The 24,331-nt window shown below is 35.9% G+C and overlaps 1 protein-coding gene across 1 annotated transcript in view; it reads left to right on the plus strand.

The window, feature by feature from the left end:
• SLC16A7 (solute carrier family 16 member 7) overlaps positions 1 to 24,331 on the plus strand; it is a gene marked incomplete at its 3' end in the record, with an annotated part of 41,344 nt that overhangs the window by 11,650 nt on the left and 5,363 nt on the right. Inside the window, exon 2 of the mRNA XM_084254822.1 lies at positions 23,631 to 23,774. Coding sequence (XP_084110948.1) covers positions 23,631 to 23,774 — 144 coding nt within the window. The remainder of the gene's footprint in view (positions 1 to 23,630; positions 23,775 to 24,331) is intronic.

Raw genomic sequence — 24,331 nt, forward strand, 5'->3', positions numbered from 1 at the left:
GCCACTCACCTGTTAAAAGACACTACTACAGATGGAATTCTATCTTCTTCCTCCTTTCTTCACAGTTTCCCCCTTATGACAGGATTATTCCCATAACGTATAACAGTTTTACATATTTTCACTTGAGTAAAAACAAAAGACAACTAAGAAATTCATCTCCACATTCATATTTTCTGTCCATTACAACCCTACTTACTTCTCCCCTTTAAACAAAATTCCCTAAAAGTGCTATTATAATTATAATCTCTATTTCCTCCCTTCCTAATGTCTTTATCTCCAATCCAATCAATCTGTGCTCCTAACAATGGTCCGAAATTGCTGTCTTCAAGATCGCTCAGGGCTGCTCTGTTGTCAGGTTAGTAATCACTTCTCAGGGCTCATCGTGCTGAAATGTTTGCTGACATTTGATGTGGCACTTGATCTCTAGCTCTTCGTTAAGCACTTTATTAATTTTGCTTGTTAAAGGCCACACGTGTGTGTGTGTGCGTGTGTGTGTGGATGCATCTTCTCATTATTGATTTCTGGGGCTGCTTTATTTCCTTAAACACTCATCATTGGAAGGACTGATGTGGGGGTCTGTTCTCTTTCCAGATTTTCTTAGATCATAGATGACTTGTGCCTTTAACTTTAATTAGTTATGGTTGAAACATGGCTGCCTCCCCAATTTATCTTTCTCTTTCCAGTCTCCCCTGAGCTCCAGACATGTATGTGAGCATCTTTTCAACAAGGGAATATTGGTGGAAAGAAAAATGGGGAGATTTCTTGGTGGATAGAGAGGATTAGAAATGTTTCAAAAGAGTTAACATTTTAGAATGGGGCAACCAAAGCCATGTCAAAAATAATTCTTTCCCATATCATAAAAGTGTGGAAATGTGGGGTATTTGAATCCAAGGCGTTGCATAATATTATAGGACTCTGTGTGCTATTATGAGGTCATAATATTAATACTGATAAAAAACTATAAATATTTATGTAAATACATAAATAGTTTATTTCAGAAAAAACTAAAATATTTCACTTAGTTTCTGTTACAAAGTTAAAATAATATTTCTTTGATCATAACTATTGTTCCCTGTTTACATTGCCTTTCTCTATCTCTTGTCTTTCTTGCCATGTTGGTATCTGTTTCTTGCTTTTAGCTGGTGAATATACTACAGAGCTTTTGTTTTTCGTTCCTAGGTAGGTGCACAGATTATATAAACTGACCGTGAACATTTTAATTGTGGAGATGAAATGTATGTGTTTGCATACTATGATATATAATATGCAGTGTAACAGATAGAATGTGTAACGATATATAGATATGTGACTTTGCTGTGGTAGATTTCATCAGTTCCTTAAGCAGCCAGTGCACTTTCCAAGAAAACTTTTGAGCAGAAAAGTCTGAAAGGCCAGTGGAGAGCAGTTTCTCTTTGATCCTTAATGGAATACAGCTTTTGTGTCTGTCTTGCTTAGTGCTGAGGATTAGATGACAGTGGAATAAAGAGAGGTTGACTGTGATGAAACAGGGTGATGTTTCACCTTCCCCTCCAGCCAAAGAACATATCAGATGTCCCCCCCGAAAGTTAATCTTATTGTCATAGTTCAGTATCAGTTTGCAGGCATTCATACCTAAAAAGAAACAAGAAAATAAAGTGATAAATAAGAATAATGACATGCACATCAATAATGACATCTCAGATTTTTCTTGAGTTTAGTCTTCATGTCTTTATATCAATTACAAAAAAAAAAGACTTATAATGGACTTTCCAATCAAATGTATTATTTCTGAAGTTAATACGTGTTGTGTTTTATGTAGACTTAAATTATGTAAAATTAAACTTTTGTGTCGTCACCACCCATGTTTATTTATAGCAGTCTTTAAGCATTCACTTTTTTCTCTGTTTATCCCTATCCCAAGATAGGGAGCTTTATGCTGTTTTACAGATTAAAAACAAAGGCAAAGAGAATATATAACTCTCCCCAAAATAAATAATCATGAAAATGTCATCTAAAGCAAATATGTTCATTAAATTTCTCCTGGCATAGGCCCTAAATATCTTTATTGCAAGTCCTCTTCCTTCCTTTCCAGTCTAGTGGTTTTTATGTGATAAATAAAAATATAAATTGAATGTTAAATATTCAAACAGACACGTATAGATTTTTACATTTTATTCTTATTTTCAAAACTTAGGAATCAAATAAGAAACTGCTCTAGGCTTTTTCTAAAATCTTAAGTTAGTCACAAAAATAATAACATTTTATATTTGTGATGCGTTTGTCATATTCTCTAACATGTCTTTCCTGGTTGGAATTTTAAACAACTGCGTTTGGGGAATGATATGATCATTATTTTCGCAGTTACATAACTGACGTGAAGAAGGTTAAGTAATTGGCGAAAGATCACAGGATTCGGCTATAGGACTGCAGGCCCTGTGGCCCCAAGCTTAGTGCTTTGAAGTGTTTGGCAGCAGAGTAAGGAATCCAGACATAAGTCCCAATTGCTTTAATCTTTACTTTTTCAAATCCTTGAATTCATTGATATGTAAGAACTTTGGATTTAAAATAAAAGATCAAGTTTTAGACTGCACGCCACTGTTTGTGAGCTTTGTGATCCTCATGAAGTCGCCTGAGGTCTGAGTCTCCTTGTTCATCAGCAGGAGGTTATCATGCACCTGGCTCTCCCTACAGGTGTCAGGTGACCCTCTCTGAAGGTGACTAAGTGCTGCTCTTCTAAAATATTAAGCAAATACCATTTTGTAATATGTTGGCACTTGGTAGTGAGGATTTCACCCACAGGTGAAGGACATAAAGGTCAAACCTCAACCCGCTACTGAAGTTCTGTGAATCCAGGTAAACTCTTGGGCCAGTGTCCTCATCACACACTGTAAGATAATGATTCCAAGTGATATTTCTATCACTACAGTAGTGAGATTTATCCATTCCAGATTATTGTGTGCAATCTCATGGAATAAACAAATGCAAACAAGACCTTTAGTGTGTGAAGGTCTTCTTACACTGGAAAGGTGTTATGTCAATAGGAAAATAGAAAACCTTTTTAAATAGATGGAGAAAAGCTTCATTAGCAGGTGGCGTCAAACATTAAACACCAAACATTAAAAGAGGTTTTGTTGTTTTATTCCTTATGTCTGATTCATAATGGTTCCTGAATCTTTATGGGTTCAAAGGAAATAGCCAAAGAAGATAAGGACTCTTTGCAAAGGCTGTTATATGTGACTAGTGCCCAGTGTAAAACGTTAGTCTGGCTTGTCTTCATACTTTTCCCTTTATCAAGCAGTTTCAATCTCGTTTTCCTTTATAAATAGTTTTCTCAAATACACAGAATTCTTAATTTTCTCCTGCTTTGTTAAGGGACTTCAAAAAATGCCACTTGCTATGCCACACTGACTCTTTCCTCCATATATAATTCATCACCCCACTCTCCCCATTAAGCCAACTGCATGCTTGAGCTCGATCCAGTTAGACTTCTGGCCTGACCCTCCCTGCCAACTCTAATTTTGCAAACCAGAGGGTGTTAGATGAAGGGTTGATTTCTGTAAGAGTTGACATAGAGATCACTTTTAAAATGTCTTTGTTGAAAGAACATGCAATTCATTCTCACTGATATGTGAAAAAATTCCCTGAAGCTGCCAGTGCAGGGGAACCAGAGAAAGACTCCGGGGGTGAACGAAGATATTTAAATGGTAACTTTACACCCTCTCTGTGCACCTGCTGCGTGTTGTCTCAATTCAAGCCCGATTTTTTTGCCTGTAGAGGAAATAAAGAGAATGATCTCAGAGATTCAGGTTAAGATCAGTTATTCCTGATATTCTTTTAACATTATAGTTGATGATGTGAATTTGGGGTCTGGCAATATAGAGCACTGTAATTATTTTATGTATGCAGTTAGATACCGTTCAGTGTACCATTTGAAAGAAAAAATATTCACAGAAAAATAAGAACTTATGAACTTAAGACATTATGAACTTATGTTCATAATCATATTTTAAAATCTTACATATTATAAATTCATACCTTCATGTATTACTCTTCGGTTTCCTAAAATTCAACTTGAATTTTACTTTTCTAAGACAGCGATAAAGCTTGATGTATTTCCCATATAATTAAATCATCTCAAAAAGAGTTTAAAACACAAAACCAAAGGAAAGCAAAATTGTCTTTTATAGCTCATGAATATATTTTGAATGTCCCCATGTATTTTGTGATTTCCATGGCAAATAGGTAAAGTGTAAATAGTAAACCACTAAGAGTTCATGGAAAAATCACTGGGTTGAGACATATTTAACATCTACCTCAAAAACATAGATTTTCTATTGGAAGAAATGTTTTTTCCTATTAGGAAACCTAAATATTCTGATCACCAGCATAACATGCAATGTCCTTTCTGAAGTCTCACTGTATTTCAGTGGATCATTCTAATGTGCTCTGGCTGCAGAATATCAATATCGCTCTTCAGGTGAAAGCTGGTTCCAGTAATGCCTGATGTCTAAGCATCATTTGTTATACAGATGATGGGGATCCTATGGCTTAATGGCCACTAATTTATTTTGAATTTCTGACACACTGCAGCTATTAGAAGTAAGTCATTTTATATCAGTTCATGGGGAATAAGAGTTCTGTTTGTGGTGGGTTTTATTTGTTGTTGGCAGATAAGAAAATATGCCCATTTCAAAAGAAAAAGTCTGCAACGAAGCAGATTAAGTCAGAAGTCTACCAGTTCTGCATAAAACTTCTCATCCATCATGCATTTCACCGTGCCTTTTCCTAGGTGACTGTGGAAGACAGTGACCTTGCCGGTTTTGCATTAAACTCAAACATAAATTTAGCATGCAGTTTCCACTATTTTTCTTAATCCTTTCTTTCTATGTATTTATAGAAAGGAGGTAAGACCATTTAGCTTTATATTTCAGAATAAATATAATATAAATTTTGTGTAATGGAGATTGTCATATATTTAAATATCAACATTAGAGTAAATGTTGAATTAAAATTTCAAATAATACATAACAATATAAATTCTCTATGATTTGTACCTTAGGAAAACAGAGCCGAATCATTAATTTGCCCTTCAAGTTGATAACCCTCTCCTTTGTCTACTTGAGAAAAGATTTTGATAGAAAAATATATTTCCATACTTGGTTTTAGTAATAATTGCAGGCAACAGGTGGTGAGTTGTGTTCCTAATAAATAAGAAGAGACATTTCCTGCATCTGACAATAGATGGTGCCGATGTTGGAAACATGAGAATAAAGCTCCAAGGACAGAACCTTCACATTCAAGGACATGGTTGAGTTTAAGATGGATCTTAAAGGAAAAACAAAATAAGAGCAGGGACAACATGTGCATAAAACATGATGGAGGCAAAAGAAGATGACAGATTGCTAGAAGGTAGATGTTAAATCAAATAGTTGATCTGGAAGCAGAGATTTTGTAAATTTGAAATAATATAAGTCAGACTGGAGTGAAAGACTTTAAATATACACCAAATAAAAACAAAAACAATAAAAACCAAACCTAAACAATTCACAGGTAATTTGACAATATGCAAATTTCCAATTAAAGCAGCCATTAATGGCTGTTGAAGGATGACTTCTTGTCATCAAGGAAATTTCTCCCCAGCTGTCTGTTCAGGCATCACTTCGAAGCTGAACTGATCCAGGAGACCACAGATGATTTCTCTAGCTGTGCTAGAAAGCGCTGCAGAGGCTGGAACCACGGTGGGTAAATAATTCCTTCCAAGCAGCAGTGTGGGAAGACACCACCGTAGGACACTAACAAAAGGGCTTTTGTCCAGCCTTATTAGACCTCGCTTCCCAGTTCCTCCTGGGAGGTAACACCATTTCGCTCTGTATCTTTGTTTAACTTCAGTGCTAAATACAAATCCTCCTGATCGTCTGTCCCGTGTATACCTTCCTCCACCCTCTCACCAGTGAGACCTCAATGATTTCGAGTCCTACATATGCCTCCTTCTTCATCCTTACAGTTCCTTTTGTAATTGCTTTTACATTATGTGTTCTATCCTCTAGTATCTATGTGTTCTATCCTCTGTGCTCAGCCCTTCCACCGAGTAAGCCCTCTGACTTCCTTTCTTAAACAAGCCCTGATTTCTTCGCTCACTTCACTTCTTCTCAAGTAGAGAAGAAAACCCTGCAGGATTTTATGAGTGAGTCACCAGCATGCTCCTTACACACCCACCCCAAGGCTCAGGATCTGCACTGAGACTCTATTCCAGATATGGGGGGAGTGAGGAGGTCAGCATCAAACAGGACATGCAATTCATTTTGTGCTGTCAGTGTTTTCCTGTAGATTATCTTTATTGAGAGGGATTTGGTATTTCTGTAAAAGCTTAGATTATACCCTCAAAGAGCTCTAGGCTATACATTCTATCAATGCTTTGGCATAGAGAAATTGGACTTGAAAAGAAAAATGGGTTCACGGCGATTCCAGCACAGATATCTGGCCTACGCTATTCCGTTCATCATACCTCCCACATTTGATTTGAGAAACTTCAGGTTTTGATTTGGAATCACTTTAACAGTACAGGTCACACCATCACATGACTGAAATCCATCTACCAAGGAATGAATCAATTTCAATTCGTCTACCAAGTATGGAATTATACTATAAGATGTTCAAAGATAGCACCATTTACAAACAAAATATAATTACTAAGGGAATGTTGACAATGATTATGAAATCCAACGTGTAAAATTAGAACTGAGTGACAAAGATAGGTCAACTGAAAAATTAAATTTGGGTTATAAATACCATAGAACACTTACTCTTCAATCTTCTCAGTAGTTTGATAGGTTGCAAGAAAATCTGTAAATTCTGTTCACTGGATTGAAGAAGTTCTGCCTGATGTCTGCTTTGTTCACCAAGTAAGCAGTTTGGGATGATTATATGCTTAGTGATGGCAAAGTAGGCTAAGGAGAGGCTGTTAATTTGGAGAGATTTAGGGAGAAAATTGAATAGCCATTGTATATAATTTAAGCAATTTGGCTTTAAGAACTGGAAGAGGATGGCTGAGTGGCTTGGAAATAGTCACCCTTCAACGAGATAGCAGAAATGAATTTCAATTAAAAACAGCTTTTGGCTAGATCTTACAGGAGTAAATATTAGTCAACATCAGCTGACTACATCTAATGAGTAACTGGTGACATTGTCAGAAACCTGAGTAGGGCAGCTTGCTACTGACAACAAGACAAGGCATTCTAGTGGGTTTATTATCACATTTATAAAGTGTGGTGAGCTAATAATAGAAGTACTTTTGCTTTGAAAACTTCTCCCAGTTTCATCAAGTTAATAGATTACATTCTTTCTCAAACATTAGCAGCCATGTTGGCTACTTGATCTGAATTCAAATATCTGACTTGTTTAATTGGACTTTTTAAAAAAGATTTATTTATTTTTATACAAGAGCTGGGGTACAGGCCAGAGGTGCAGGAGGGTGAGAGGATTCACCAGAGACAGAGTGGGGAGCAGAACAGGCAGACGACCGAAACACATCGCTGAGGGGAGCAGCAGGCACGACACGAGAACACTTAAGAATTACCTTCTTAACAAACATTTTACTGTGTAATACTATACTGTTAACTATAGGTCTAAAACTTAATCATTTTGCTTAGCTGAAAATTTTGTGCTGTTGTTTAAGAATTCCCCATTTGTTCCTGTCAATCTTTATTCCAAATTTAATGCAATGACTTGTATTATATTAGATACCTCACGTAAGTGGTGTAAATAGCTCATATATGTATGTAAACAACTGCTGGAAACTTCTCTTCTTTGCTCATGGTTCTGGGTTAGTCCTGGGATTAATGGACTTCCTTTAAGTTTTACATTAGTGATTCTTAAATATAGGGCAAAAAAAAAAATCTAGATTTTTTTTTTTTTGAAGAGTGAGTTTGTCTTTTTTCAAAAAATAATGAGGGGTGAGTTGACCTAGAGATAGCAGGTGAATGCAGTCACCGTCCTCAGCTATCGCTCTACTTTACAAAACTCAGTTTTAGAGCTCTTATAAGACAGCATTATTTGAAACTCAAGAAAACCCGTAGGGACTCTGAGTCCAGCAAAGGGCCAAAAGCAGTAACTTTTTGCTATTGATTTGTTGGTTTATAATTAATTTTAGGACAGAAAGAGGTGCCTCTTCAGTGCTCACTTTGCTGCTGTCAATCCTCCACCATGTCCCCAAATGGCAATTGAGGAGGCAAATGAAAAATCTCTGTGCAAGTGGGGAACTTCAAAATGTTCTTCAGTGTAAAGAGAAATTCACATTCAGGCATCTACAGAGAATATCATGATTTAAAAGATAAAGTGAGAGGCACATTATGAAAATTTATAAAATAAAAACTATAGTATTTATTTATTTATTTATAATATTTTATTTTATATAATTCTTTTTTTTAATTAATAAATTTTATTTTTATATTCCCCTTCTGTGGAGATTTTTAGGGCCATGCAAAAATTAAGGAACAAGAATGGAAAAATGTCCTTGGGTTACATCTATCCATATTTTCATAAATGGTTAAATATATTTTTGAGATTCTCTTTTCTTTAGCATATTATTTTTCGCTCTCCATATAAATTCTTACACAGGTACCATCGGTTAATTTTCTTCATACTTTTCCTATTTTAGTTCTGTTTTGTCACTAAAGCTACATTTATTGGATGTTTGAGAAAGATTCCTTCCACCTACAAGAAATCATGTGTCTGTAAATTGTTAAACAAAAAGATGACTCAATGCACAGAAATTATACTGAAAAGAGGAAACCAGCCTTCCATAGCTTCGTAGATGGAAAATTAGACTGCAGAAGGAGCAGTGTTTGACGTGGTAGAGGAAAACTACAGATGAACACCAGTTGTGTGGAAAAAGAAATTAAAGAAAGAAAAGTTAGAACAATTACTGAGAAATCAAGAGAAAAGGCAAACTTTATACATTACTTATAAACCGAAATGCACATATTCTGCATTGACTTTTTGGACTTAAAAAACACCAAACTTGTATTGACAATGTGTCCCTTTTCATTTCGTTTCATTTTGAAATTCACTCAAATAATTTACCATCTTTAAGTTAGAGAAACATGCCAAGAGGGAAAAAAAAATCACAATCTTGCTTGACAAGTTCTGCATTTTTAACCATTTTTAGATTTCTTCAGGACTTCTCAGAATATAGTCCTTGAAGGCAGGTATCAAAACTAACAGACTTGCTCATAATAATTCCAAAAGATGCTCAGTAAATACTTGGTTAATGAATGAATGAATTTATTTTTAAATTTGTATTACTATAAAGTTTACATACATTAATTTTCTCTTAAGTAAATTAAGACGGTGAAATATTTTATTAAGCACACGATATATGTTTTGAAACTACTACAGTCAGAAGTCAGATAATTCCATTTTCATGTATTGAGTTGATGCAGACATTTTTCAATAATGTTCCAATTTCAAATTTTGACGAGAGTTTTTTGTATTAGACTTATTGCAATTTTAAGCACACAGGACTTGCAGTCAGGAAGACTTAAATTCAAACCCCGACTCTATAATTTATAAGATCATAGGTAGATGATTCATAATGTTCATTGTAATGAGGATAATGGCAGTGGGGGTAAAGAAATATTGCCCTGGCAATTGATACATCCACTGTTAAATTTTGACATTTAAATTAACAGATATAATCATGGAAGAAACTACATAACCTAAAAGTAGAAACTAATTCCTTGGATTAGTCACCAAACTCATAATGAATGACACAACCTAATTTACATTCTAGTGAGGGAGACAGAGTATCAGAATCAAAGAAATTCATGGTATCAGACAAGAGTACCAATGATGAAACATTCACAATTAGAAAAGTAATATATATGGTGATAATATATACCAGGGGTGATATTTAAGATTTTTTTAATAGAGACTTTTCCTATGTTGGCATGAAAGGTATTCCAGGAAGAAAGAATTAGAATAAATGTGCTAGGAGAATAGGAAGTTTAATTTTCAGTTGTTCAGTCTGTATCCCCAATACTAGAATTATTTCCAAAACATAGTAGGTGCTCGATATTAATAAGACATATTAATTGAGCAGCATTCACAAAAAATAATAGATTGTGAAAAATGTAAAAAGTTAAGTGGAAACTTGCGAAGTTGAAAACAGGTAACATGATGAATGGCCTGTATCTCATTTTCAGTCTTTATTCTGAAATTGATGGTTGTCAATTTAGGGCCATGATTAATAACACGTAAGCTTTTTGAAAGATCTCTCTGATCGTCTGTGTCCAGTAGAAGATGGTGCGAACTTCACATAAGGAAACAGAACAGGGATGAAAAAAAGGGAATAACTTCAGAGTATATTTAGGAACCAGACTCAAGAGTACTTTACAAATACGATGTCAGACATGAAACACAAAGAGTAATCTAGTATAATATCTGGCTTTCTGGTTTGATTGAATGGGCAGTGATGGCATTAAATAAAATTAGGAATATAGGAGCAGACCAAATTTTCAGCGACTTGATTGAAACAATATTTTGACAATTGATTCTGAACTATCAGTTCACATTATATATATGTACTATGAAAATTCTAGAAAAGGTTTGTTTGACTTTTCCTACAATCATTAAAGATTTCTGATCTAGAATTTTTTCAGATCCAAATAGTAGTTAAAGTTTAAGGAGAATTTAGAGCATGGAATAAGAAGGTTCCACATTTAATGTTGAATCAAGCAAAAGCACATTTCCTTCAGAGAAAACTGACAAAGGAGATGGCAGAATAATGTGGGATTTTAGGGATGATGTTCTTGCAATGTACCCTGATTTCCCCCCAAATTCAGGCAGGCAATATTTAGTGTTCTTATTTTTAAAATGGATGACAGTTTTATATATATATATATATATATATATATATATATATATATATATATATAATGTGTGCATAATATATATAAATATGAAAGAAAGACTCAAAATTTAAGGTATTATTAAAGCAATAATTATAACTATTAGACCATATTAAAATTAGTTATTATTTTGCTATATACTTGAACATCAATCATTAAATACTGCTATAAACTTACAACGGTGTCCTTATTTAACACAGGAATTCAAACCTGTCTATACCGAATACCAGTATTCTTTCCTTACTATTTGAGATTATAAAATATTTTTCTAATTGATTCAAAACTCTCTCCTCTAGAATTAGCACTAATTTTACCCTCCCTTCCCTTCATTCCTTCTACATACCTACATCTTGTGATTTTTATAACCTTTGGCTAAATGCAGAAACAAAATTCAGAAAGGAAGGACTGAAAAGTAAGATACCATGAGTGAGAGGCTGCAGGCTTAAATGCCTGGGTCGCGTATTTTAAAGCAGATGCTGTCCATAAAAAAATTCAGTGCATTCTCAGGCTCTAACCCATGAGATCGGCGGTTCTGTCTTTCTGGTGTGGAGCAGGCGATGAGCAGAGGGAGTTGTGTAGTTGAGAAGGAAGGATGTAAGCAGAGGTGAGCTTGGTGTGGGAAAGGAAATGGAGCTTATTTCTTCAGCGGTTGCAAAACCACCACGTGCATCACACGTCGTTTGATTTTCTGAGATCTTGTGAGCAGTTTACAAACCATAGTGATGCACACTAAGAATTACAGAGGCGAAATGTTCACCCCAAGTCATTTACTGAAAAAGTTGATTCAGGGTTTGATCGTAAAGGTTTTCTGAGTCTTTTTTTTAGAGCATCGTATCAGGGTGACTGTGCTTTCTGACTTGTAGCATGTAGAGTTCACTTTCTGTCTCACACAGCAGAGCCACGTTTTGTGCTGAATCTGTGCGTTTGACACTTCCAACCTGCAGGTGAACATTTAAAGGCAATACCTTGTATGATTGCTTCATGGTGTTTCTTCTGCTCGGTGGGTGAACTGGGTAGAGGAACATTAGAATTATATTTTGTGTGTGCATGAATTCCTTTGGGCTCTTTATAATTAGCTAATTAAAAATAGACATATTGATTTGAGTACAGACTGATTCACTCATGTTTATGCAGTTTCTATGTTCACAACACATATTTGAAAGTAATATGTACAACACTGTCCACTAATAGGAGTTTTTAGTGATATTTCTAGATGTTACAAACTTAACACTTTTTTTTAACTGTGATAATTATCCGTCATTGTTGTAGTACCATATGCAGATTTGTTTCCCTGTATTTTAAAATAAGTCTGTGCTTCACAGTTAACTGGTTTTTGGCATCTATTTCTGATAAACATTTATTTTCATTTTACAGATGGCTCTAGAATAACATTATTTTAATGAGATTTTTTTTTCATTTTTGGGTCTTGTTATTTCTCAGGCTGCCAGCTGTATTATATAATTTCATAGGAAAGATATTCTTAGGTCAGTCATTAATTTTTGTCATGACTTTTCTAGATGAATTTTTTCCTATTTAAGGAAAGACTTCCAACATTCTGAAACTAGATGCATTTTAATCCATTCTGTGATGTGATGATCATTAGTTATGAGTATAATAACAAGCATATAACTTGGAACTCTTCAGAATCATCAAACAAAGTCAGCCTCCTGTCAGATTACTTGTTGAAGAAGTATCTGGTAGTTTTTTAAAATCTATCTATCTATCTATCTATCTATCTATCTATCTATCTATCTATCTATCTATCTATCTGATCTATAATTATCTACCTACCTGTCTGTTTATACAGATTCTATTCTTCAAAATCTCCCCTTGCAATATTTTGACATTTTTCTTAACACCTCTTGACCACAATTAGGGAATTATAAAATTATACATTTCAATTATATTCCATTGTTTCTCTATAAATTACTCCACTAAGAAGAAAAGTGCAGAATCCAAAAATGTGGTAGCTTATTTTAAGAACAGAAATAAACATCTCTGCAGAGATTTATGTACTTATTTAGTTAGATAAATTAGGGATAAATTGAGAAAAAGACATTTGAATTCAGAATGCATTGATGTTTTCTACCTCTGAGACAATGCTGTTGTGGTATGTTAAGGGATTTGTTTTGCAGATATTGAAATTTGTGTCTTTTTGGAAGAATTATTTTAGTTCAGTCTTAAAAAAAACAATGTTTTGTTCCTTAAATTGTACTAGTTACTTCTACTAGAGTAAACCTTAAACCTAACCATCACATTTTTCTACTACTATTTATTTGGGAATTAGGAGAAGATGGCCTATGTTTTCAAGGTCAGAGAGGAACTTAAATATGTGTTTGTTAGCACCCTAGGGTTTTTCCATCTCTGTGGACAACACTGGTTTAAAAGTCATTGATTTTAGCAGCTAAGAAGTACACAGACTATTTGACTCTATTATCCAAGAACAAAACAATCCAGAACTAAAGTGTATGGAAATAAGTTGAGTCTTAATTTGAGATTTTTGTTTAGATTACAACAAAAAAACTATTAGCATTTCTAGGAATAGATCTAGATTTGGTAGTTCCTGAAATGTGCTATCATTTGGAGGTAACTTTTGAGTACAGAATATAAAAACATTTTACTTTTCAGATTTTACAAAACATAAGATCTTGTTAGACCTTCCCCGGGCCTTGCCAATGACTCAGGCAAGTACAGAACTCTAGAACTTAAACTGCTTTCACTTCACCTTAAACTTACTTTTGGATGTAATAATAAGGCATGAAGCCGGAAGCACATTGGTTCATGGCTTCATTATCATTAGATAAATATTTGGTAACCATGTACATAGATTCTCCTGTTAATTATTGAACCAAATGTATTTTAAACAGCTAGTTCTTCATACTTTTAGATGTAGCTTCTAAATTTTTATTGAAGTAACAGCTAGTTCTTCATACTCTTAGATGTAGCTTCTAAATTTTTATTGAAGTAACATTTGTTTATAACTATTTATAGGTTTTAGGTGTACAGTGCTAGTTGAAATCTGTGTATGCTGCATCATGATCTCCACCAAAAGTCTAGTTTCCATTTATCACATACAGTTGGTACCTTTTGCTCAGTTTACCCACATCCAATCCCCTATGATTAGCACTGAAAGTCTACTTCCCAATACTTAATTCCACTTAGAAAAAATTCCATTTAGAAAAAAGTATGGCCTTTAATTACAGGGATTACTATAAATATACTTGCATTTGCAGGTAAAATATCTGAAAGCTTTCATCTCTGCAGCTTTCATTCAGTACAGTTTGATCAGAATCACCCTGGGGAACTTGGGACTACTCGTTAATTAATCAGTTGATAATATTTAGTTTTAGCTTTTCATATATTAGAAACAGTTGTACCCTCAACTTCTGACAATAGGCTTCTAATACTTCAAATATTTGAGTTGATATCCTTGTTCCTTTAATTCAACCTGGGGGATACACACATACTTTATTTGTAATGGAGCATATGAAATCTCCATGGATTTTTTTTTTTAACTAATAATCTATACTGTAAAGGTGTGGTTAATAGTGATGTATGTCAAAATCTGTTCCATCTGAGTCTATTTATACAACCCTTTCACCTTTGCCTAATGTAAACTATTTTCTTTGTCACGGAACATAGTTATAACAAATCTTAGTGTTTAGTTTTATTTGAAGTTAAAGTTGCCTTCCAGTAAATATCAGTGAGTCCCTGTATATCAATGAACATTTGTCATTTCGCATTTCAAGTTAAACAGTAACATTTCAAGTGAACAACATACATTTTTAGCACAAAGCAGAAGATAATGTCTGATGCCAACTCATAATTGCTTGGATACAGCAATGCCAATGGGGAAAGTGCCAGTACCAGTGCCAGTCAGCCCAAGGAAACTCTTGGCAGGGCTAGACATTTTCATGTCTTCCTCTATTTGTTCCCTTGGTGTCAAGTCTCTAAACACAAATACAGAGCATTTGCTTGGTGTCTGGGCATCATGCCAACATTCAATCAAAGGAAAGTCCTGAAGGTGATCATTCTATGGGAAATAATACCCAGGAGGGTATAGGTGATGTGGATGTCTTTGGTCTTACCAGCTTTGCTCACTATCTCCTCTTATAGGTTTTCTTCCTTATTTCTTTAGGCACTCAGCTGACTATGACCTTCTAGGATAGGTGGGACACGCAAGCTCAGACTAAATTGTTCTCTAATATAAACTGACACAAATTAAGCAAATGAAGAGGTGTTACCCATCTGTTATTACATTTTGAGAATTGTCTCCAACTCTGTAGTGAAAGTTGCTTTGGTCTTAAACCATCATTAGGGAAATTCTAAAAACCGTATATCTTGAGCTAGAATGGCATGGGTGACAAATTGTTCTCTCTGTGCGCTCTGATGGAATTCCTTATACAAAGTTCCCTTGTTTCACTCTACCTTTAATATCCAATAGGAATTTATTGAGATAATTCATAGTTACATTTAATTTATTATGCTATGTGTATAATTATGACATTGTAAATTGGAGATAGGCTTTAAATTTTTGAAAAAAATATGAGTTTGCTTATGTCGTATTTCTATGTATGCTTAAAATTAGCCAGTAAGCTTGCAAAATGTCCTCAGACACCTTCCAGAAACAACTTTCAGAACTCAATATATCTAGAAGTTATTTTTCTTTAAATTTTCTCTGTTACAAGTCTTTACACGAGGAAAAAAATAGACATCAAAGCTTCTTTCTGAAGCAACAATGAAATCTAAATGGCAAGATGATCTGATGATCACTGTCATTCATTTAAAAAATAAATAAATGAATGAGCAACGGAACACAAATTTTAAAAATTGAGTTCAATCCTTCCTTGAAGTTATATTTCCATTATGTTTCTGCAAATTATTTTCATAGCATGGAATATTTCAGTACTTTTTTCTTCCTTTAATAACATTGGGTATAAATTTCAGGTTTTTAAAAAAGTTTTCTGGCTTCATAAGGCACTACGAATTATTCTGATTGAGCTTTATTCTATTATAACAGGTTTCATCAAAGTGAGATAATTATTAAACAAAAAATATTTACCAGAAACACTAGGAAAGACTAGGAAAAACTAGGCCTTCTATGTATTTATAGATAAATAGTCTTTATTGCTAGCTAAGTAGATAGTTTTTGTTCTCAATTATATTTCTTTTTTGTTTTGCTTTCTGTAGAGATAAGTAGTAACTTGTTTACATGATAAAGTAGAGAGCAATAGAAAGTATTTGATTTTAGCAATGTCAGTTCTTTGAACCTGCAAAAAATCACATAATGATTTATCCTCAAAAATTGCTTGTAATGATCTGTTGGCTAACAATTCAATTAAGGCTTCCCTGAACTTTATAGAAAATAGGGACTTGGGGAAACCATCTCACTTACAAAAGAACCGTTTTCCAGTCTATAAATTTTTCAACTTCTGCAAAGTTTACCAAAACTTATCAAATGATAAATAACTCGACTTCTCTTTTTATCATTAGAGGCAAATGTTTCATCTAATAAGGTAATAAATTAAAATAGATACCTTTTCAATATAGTATTTGTGGTTAAAGCTATTGTGTGTCACATGCTTTAAGAATATATTAGTGAAAATATTGGCAATGCAGACTCATTCAATGTATGGGAAGATGAAGCCTTCTAACTTAATTAGCAAAGTCAGTCCCTACTCTCAATCTAATTAGCTATATCAGAGTTCATTTTAGTCTGAAAATGTTTGAATTGATTTTTAAGTTCAAATGAATATTTTAATATGCATTTGAGGATTATTATAAAGCACTGAGATCAATTATGGGATACTTCTTACAGAGTTAATCCAACACTAAAATGTTGTTGATCTTCATATTTATATATTTTTGCAAAAAGATTAAAAGCAAGAACAAATCTATAGGCTGTTTCCGATGCTGACTATGAAATGACTCAGTGGTACGTGATGTCAGTTTTTGGAGTTGTTGGGTTTGGGGTGCGGGGTCCTTGGGTGCACTCTGGAAAAGGTTTCACCAGCACCGGTGAGTTTCCAGGTGAGTTTCTCCAGGACACATAGATGTCAGTTATATCAAAAGGGCAGATTTATTATAAAAGGGAGAGAAGAACAAAGGACACTTGCACAGACACAAATGGGCAGAGAGGGCTGCCCCGAAAGGGACAGGTTTGCTAAGAGAGAGGCCTGCATGGTCACAGTCAGGTGGCCCGAGGAGCTGCCTCTGCTGAGGGGGTCAGTGAAGAGAAGCCCAGGCAGGGTACAGGGCACAGGCAGGCAGGAGGCTGCTGCCCTGCAGAGGGACAGAGTTGGGGAGAAAGGAGCACCTGCTGGGCACAGGTGGGCAGTCCTTATGGCCCATCTGTGCCCCTGAGGAGATTGCACTGATGTAGACCTGTTCTCTGTGGGAGGGGCTCCCTCCTTCCTGGAGTGGTTTGTTTGTTGTTGACTTTGAATAAACTATGTAGAATTTGGAAGGGCCCAGATTTCTACAGTGACCCTCCATCTCCATCTCTTCACCTTCTGGTCTGCACAGCTGACACCCCCTACAGCATCTGATGCCTGCTGGGATCTGTGCTTTGTGATCTGGGCGTTGGCCCTGAGGGTCTTAGTTCCTATAGCTAGTTAATGGCTGTTAATCCCTCTACACCCACCTCTAGCCCCTGGCATTGTGTGAGCCTGGTTTCTGGTCTTGTGGCATCTCCTTTCCAGTTTTTCTCTCCTTACCCTCCATTGGTATGTACTTAATAGTATTATTTATGAAGTAGGAATGTGACAAAGGACAGTATTATTTTTGTAAATATGTCCCTGAATGTGTTTTAAGGCTCGGGTGTAAATATTCAGAATACATCGCTTTTATATACATTATTGTGAATTTTTTCTATGAATTTAAAGGAAGAGAAAATCATATGCTACTGAAATATAATTGGTCCAGCTGCTACCTTCCTGTTTATTTATGACTAACATAAAAATGTTAGTCATACAATTAAAAAAAATAAACTTCAGTGATTTGAACTGCATCACCTGTTAAAAAGGTGCTTTATTTTTCAACTAATGGAATGTCCTACGAATGGAATAAGTTAAATTTTGAAACAATCATCTTTAACAAACATTCATATTTATCAATGCGCACTTCACAGTGCTGTCATCAGCCTCTCCCTCAAGCGCAATGTCATCTCTGACTATAGTTAGAACTGAAGTCAGTGAAAAGAATGTTGCTACCGTAACTTGCAATATATATGATTTCTGAACACTTAAAATCCCACATACTCCACTGCATAAAACCTGCATTATTCCCAACAGTAATATGCATAAAACAAAGACAGTTGGAGGCCTTCATGGTGGTTTTGTGTTTATTTTTGCTTGTAGCAATTGTTTAAAAATAGCCAAGCAACCCCCTTTGCTGTTCTCTAGAAATTTAGTCTAGTACATGTGGAAATCGTTGGTTAAAATAACTGAATCCCCAACATCCGTATGTCCTTTGGAAATTTCCATTACCTCCAACCTTAACTCCCAGTGAAAAATCAGTAATGTAGAGACATTCCAGCTTCCTCTGCATAGACTCCACTGGTGTCTCCCTGAGCCCCGCAAGCGACCTTGGGATCTCCTTAGTAGCTGCCCTGAGCCCTCCGTAGTAACTGTTTCAGATCGGAGTTTCAGCTGCTCATTTCTTTATTGTCTGAACTCCCCTCATTTACTGAATTCCAAGTACCTTAAGCAGAGTAAGAGCCGCAGCAGCTTCCTCTTCTAGGGAAGGAGTAGTAGCTTTTTACCTTGGCAACCAAGGAAGCACTTAGAAAGCCTGGCCTAGAAACGATGTCTATGTGAGTGTTGATCGAATGAGGATCTCTCAGCACAGGTAACAAGGCGTAGGTGTGTGCAACTTTAAAAGCAAACTTAAAACTCACTCTGGCCTGGTGGATTTCAGCAGTCATTCCGTCATGTGAATTGAACTCATCTTAGGTGGGAAAAAATAACATTTCTCTTGCTTACCTGGGAAAGTTTTTGTTTTTACTTTTACTTTTTTTTGTTTTCTGTTTTTATTTTAAATATTAATTTCTTCTTTTATTTGTGGTAACATTAGGATTTTCCCCATCAGGTATCACCACCATAGGGTACCTGCAGCCAAGCTACCCAACGTCACCCCATAGTCCATTGTGCTTCCTCCTCTTCCCACCTCAACCCCTCTTGGGATGCTTTAGTTCTAGGTCTGGTTTCAAGGGTTGGCTTTCTCTGGTTCTTAGTCTGGTTTCTCTGTATTCCACATAATAGTGACACCATCCAGTATGTCTCTTTCTCCTTCTGACTTACTTCACTTAGCATTTTATTTGTATTTATTTTTTGAAGATTTATTTATTGATGCATACAAGAACTGGGGTACAGGCCAGAGGTGTGGGGGGTGAGAGGATTCACCAGAGACAGAGTGGGGAGCAGAACAGGCAAAGGGACTGAAAACACTGCTGAGGGGAGCAGCGGGGAGACAGGAGAGGTCTGCTGGGCCATGTGGGTATTTCCCTGGCTGGGGATCAAACTCGTGCTGCAGAGGCTGCGAATAGCTTCATAGGTTGCGTCTTAACCCCTTCGCCACCAGGGAGGCCCATGGGAACATTTTTAGATGTGGGGATTTGATTCCCTTTCAAAGTATTGTCTCCAGGACCGGCGTGAGTACAGATGGCTGGTTGATAACTGGAGAGACTCAGATGCCTATGACTTTAGAGCCACAGCCAGTTTTTTGTTTGGGTAGTAAACACAGATAAATTTCTATAATTGCAAACAGCTTTTTCCCACTCCTGCATTAGTGCTTTTTGTCATTTGATTTGACAGGCTACTGTGTATACAAATTTGGAATAAAGCAAATGAAAAATAAATTCTAGCAGTTTATCGTTTTTTCTGTTCGTGTTTATGCGATGCATACAGTTTTTACATAGCTCAAATTGATAGTCAATTCCAATTCATGGTTTTAGATTGATCAACTATATTTTATGAAATGTTTATTACATAACATACTCTCTAAATTTTCTTACTGCATTTATCATGTACTCATGCAATACATATACACATACAAAAGAAATAAAAACAAGCACTCTGAGTTCATGCTTCTGAAACAGAACAATATCCAAAAGAATAGGTCAGTTCATATATATGGAGGTCATACATTTTTAAAGTATGTAACACAGAATCATCTGTTTATCATCCTATGCAAAACTCAAAATGAGCAGTAGGAGAGACATACTGTATTCAGTGCCCACCCCCAGGTAGGTGAGTCACTGGAAGGATTCTCAGGACTCTGCAGCCTCTTGCAGGGCTGTTATTCAGTGCCGTGAAAGGATACATAAGAAAGTCAGTGGAGAGAAGGGTGCGTTGGGTGAAGGGTGGAGGAAACCAGGGGCAAGTCCTCTCCCAATGCAGCTATGAAGGAGGGAAGTAGGGATTTAATTCCTATGGCAACTAGTAGTGAAAACACACGCTACATGTTATTGACTAAGAAGCTTTTTTTTTTTAAAAGATTTATTTTATACAAGAACCAGCGTACAGACCAGATATGCGGGAGGGTGAGAGGATTCACTAGAGACAGAGTGGGGAGCAGAACAGGCAGACTGATGAAACACACTGCTGAGGGGAGCAGCGGGCGCAGCAGGAGAGGTCTGCCGTGCATGTGGGACCCTTGCCAGCAGGGATCGAACTGGTGCTGCAGAGGCTGCGGACAGCTTCACAGCGCTGCGCTCCACCGCCTGCGCCACCAGGGGAGGCCCACGACTGGGAAGCTCTATAGGGACTCGGTGCTTAAGGTTTCCGTTGGCTGCTGGTCACTAAGTCTTTCCCCCTCCAGCTTGGACCAACATTCCAGACTCCAGAAGGAAAGCAAGCGGGTGTTCTGTATAAACTGCATTGTGTACAAAATCCTTTAGGTAGAGCAAATCACTCTAGGAAATGTTGGGAATGTTTGGGAAATCCATGTTCTCAGATGGTCACCGAGAGCCAAGCAGGTCTGTCTGAGGATAGCAGTGTGGGCCTGTTTGGATGACTCATTTCGGAACAGTAGTTAAAAGCACAAGCCTTACAATCCAATGACCTGGGGCTCATATCACATTCTACCATTTATATTGATGTGACCTTGGCCAAGTTATCTAACCACATTGAACACCTCCATTTTATTGACTGATAAATAGCTTTAAATAGGCAAATATGTGATTGGATCACCATGGATGTCATATGCAATAATGCAGGTCCAATTCTTAGCACTCTGCCTGCAAGTAGTAATAGCTCGGTAATGATGGTGTGTATGGCAGTTGCCTTGATAGAGCTTAGAACATAATGTCTCAATAAGATGCAAATAAAGGAAATACAAAGGAAATAAATGTTTTGTTTTCTGAGTGAGTGTGTGTGTGTGTGTGTGTTATCAACTGTAAGTGCAAGAGGGGTTTTCAGAATGGGCAAACATATTCTAGTTTATAAGAATCCACAAAACCTTCTTTGTCGAATAAATATTCCTTTGCTAATTGCTATGGAACCACAACCATTCAAAAAGTAGCTTTTGAAGTCAAAGAAGGAGCTGAAATATGGGTGGGGCGGCTCTGTGATGAACCCCACATCTACAACCTCGTAACTAGCATCGAAGTGGCTGTTGTATTTGATGTTAAAAATTCTGAGAAAGGTTTGGAAGCTGGATCTGAAGGAATGGGTGGATATGTCAGCCTAAGACACAGCCTGACACTTCTGTGACTGTTTTTGGAAGTAAGGCTTTCTTTTTAAGGAAATAAAATAAAGCACTTTGATAAACAGTAGCGATGCTTTCCTTCGATGTGGGCTCAGATAGAACTCTCAGCAGGTGGAGTTCTTTTTTGACATAACTAATGATTAAACATCATGATTACCTGAAAAATACATGCTGAGTAAAAACTTCCGGAATGATTGAATTAATAAATGAATGAGTGAGCTCTGAATATAATTAGACCTAAAAATTCATCAACAAGGGACACCTGTGAGGCTAGCTCATGTTTAACAAAAATCACGTCTGATAAGAATGTATTTATTTGAAACTTCTTTTTTTTTTTTTTTTTTAGAAAAGTCAAACAAAAATCACACCCAAGAAATCTGTCTGTAAAATAGAGGCTACCATAGGGGCGGGGGAGATGGGGAAAGAATTGGGATGGGGACTCAGTGCACTGCAGTGGAGTCTGTGGGTGCCTGGTGGTGGGTGAGGTGTGGTAATGCACAGCTGAAGAGGTGTGGTCTTGGAGCTCTGAGTCATATACAGGGTTGTGAACCAATGTCACCTCAATGAAAACAGAAAGAAAATAAAGCAAGATATCATCTTCTTTGTTAATAAAGTAAGCCAAGCTGTGTATAGGATGAAGAGAGAGGTTGTATGATGCTGTGTTTTAGATTTAAGATACCTCCTCAAGCTAATACTTGGCATTAGAGATTCTTTACAAAATAAGGTATATTTTATACTATATCATAGTATAAATGGTTTTGATTCACAACCATTACAAAGCAGAAATATTTTGACATTTTATGGACATCTAATATAATGGGGTAAGAGGCTTCAATTACTTCTAAATAGATGCCATACATTATATCTTTTTCTTACTAGAAAAAGATTATAGATGAATTATGCAAACATATCCTTCATAGGATGTCATTTAAATAAACTATATAAAATAAAATAAATTCATGGTAAGTTAGAACTCTCATTGCATCATGACAGATGTTACTGGAGAAATTAGCAGATCAAAAAAAAAAAAATGCCAACATCGCTCAGTGTTTTCTTTAGTGCTACCTTTAATAATCTCAATAATGGTAAGAAGCCTTGATGTGGTTATTGCAACCTATAAATATATCAATAATTATTTGACATCACTATAAATTAAGTTGTGATTTATAGCCTATGCTGAAATATAAACTCATACCATTTAGGCAACCACACTTATAAAATGGAGTGCTCAATTAGTCCATTCGTTAGTTATCCAGACAACACAAAGGATTGATACACATAATATAAATGATACAGGGGAGGTTATTGTTATTAGTCCAAATAATTGATTAATGCCTTTGAATCCATTCTGATAGTGTAGCATCTGTCATATCATCCATCACAGTTTATAAAATAACTTGATTATTTCTTCCTCTGGACTATAAAACCTTGAGGATTATAGTTGTGCCTTTATTATTTTATTCCTGGTATGTGCCAACTGGCTTTATACAAGGAGCTCAAGAAATATTGAACTGAACTGATTTGAGGTGAAGTGAAGTGAATTAGCTAAGTGATTTTAAAAAATGAATAGGAATGTATTAGCACGAAATTTCCAAACCTATATCTAATAATGAATCAAAGTTAATCAATTTATTCTGACTCTGTTCCTTACAATGCTTCTTAATGAAAACACTCATCGCTTGCATTGTGTACGTGATTATATTCATATAATTTTCAGGTGACCTTCACCATATCAGAGAGTTCTGTTCTTCGCAGGTTTTTGTTATACAGATTTACCTGCATTTATTAACATAATTATATATTTATCTATGTCCTGTGGGAAAACTTTTGTATCAAAGTTGAACTGTTATGACCATAACCAACTATATGTAAAATACTTCTAATTTATTATTTTGTGTGCTTTCACCCATGTGGTTTAAACTAACCCAGCAAGCTGATTGGAAAGTGTTGGAAAGTTTTGCTTATATCCCGTGTGAGCGAATAACTTTTCTTTGCCCATTAAAGTTTACCTTCTCCTTACCCTTCTCTGCTCTGCAGGTCCCATAAGTAGCGTTTTGGTGAATAAATATGGCAGCCGCCCCATCGTAATAGTAGGAGGCTGCTTATGCTGCTTGGGAATGGTGGCCGCCTCTTTCAGTAGCAGCGTCAAGGAACTTTACCTCACTGTGGGGTTCCTGGGAGGTAAGTCAAGTTCTGTTTCCTGCTTGCTTTCTCCTTGGCAGTTCTATTGTTTGCAAAGCTCTTTAAGAAGTGCCAAAAAATGGGAAATTCTTATTTTCTTGGAATTCCCTTTTTAGGACCGTTCATAAAATATTCAAGTATCTTAAAGTGTTTTCTGGCATATTGAAATATGGGCTCTAGAATGGTCAAACTCATTGCAAGAATTGGGGGAAAAGTTATATGTTATGTGTGTGTCAAAAAGAAAACAGCGAGGGTTTGTTTTTACTGTTTTTCTCTTCACTCTTCATTTAGGGGGCTCTCAAGGACAGACTGTCTGGCATATAAACAGCTCCGTTTAACAAAAATAACCCATTACTTATTACTATTTAGAGTATCTTACTTGTTACCCTTAATAGGTTCAAAATACCACTCAAAAGACATTTTCTGGACACACTAATTTAGCTTTAACAATATTATTGTTGTCTATATTTTCGGTATAGATCTGGTTGGTATACCTGTGTCTCCTTGCTAAATTATTCTGTTTAAAAGTTTTCGTAAGGCTCCTTCACTAAACCCAA

The sequence above is a fragment of the Talpa europaea genome (genome assembly GCF_964194135.1).
Source record: "Talpa europaea genome assembly, chromosome: 15".
Classification (NCBI taxonomy): domain Eukaryota; kingdom Metazoa; phylum Chordata; class Mammalia; order Eulipotyphla; family Talpidae; genus Talpa; species Talpa europaea.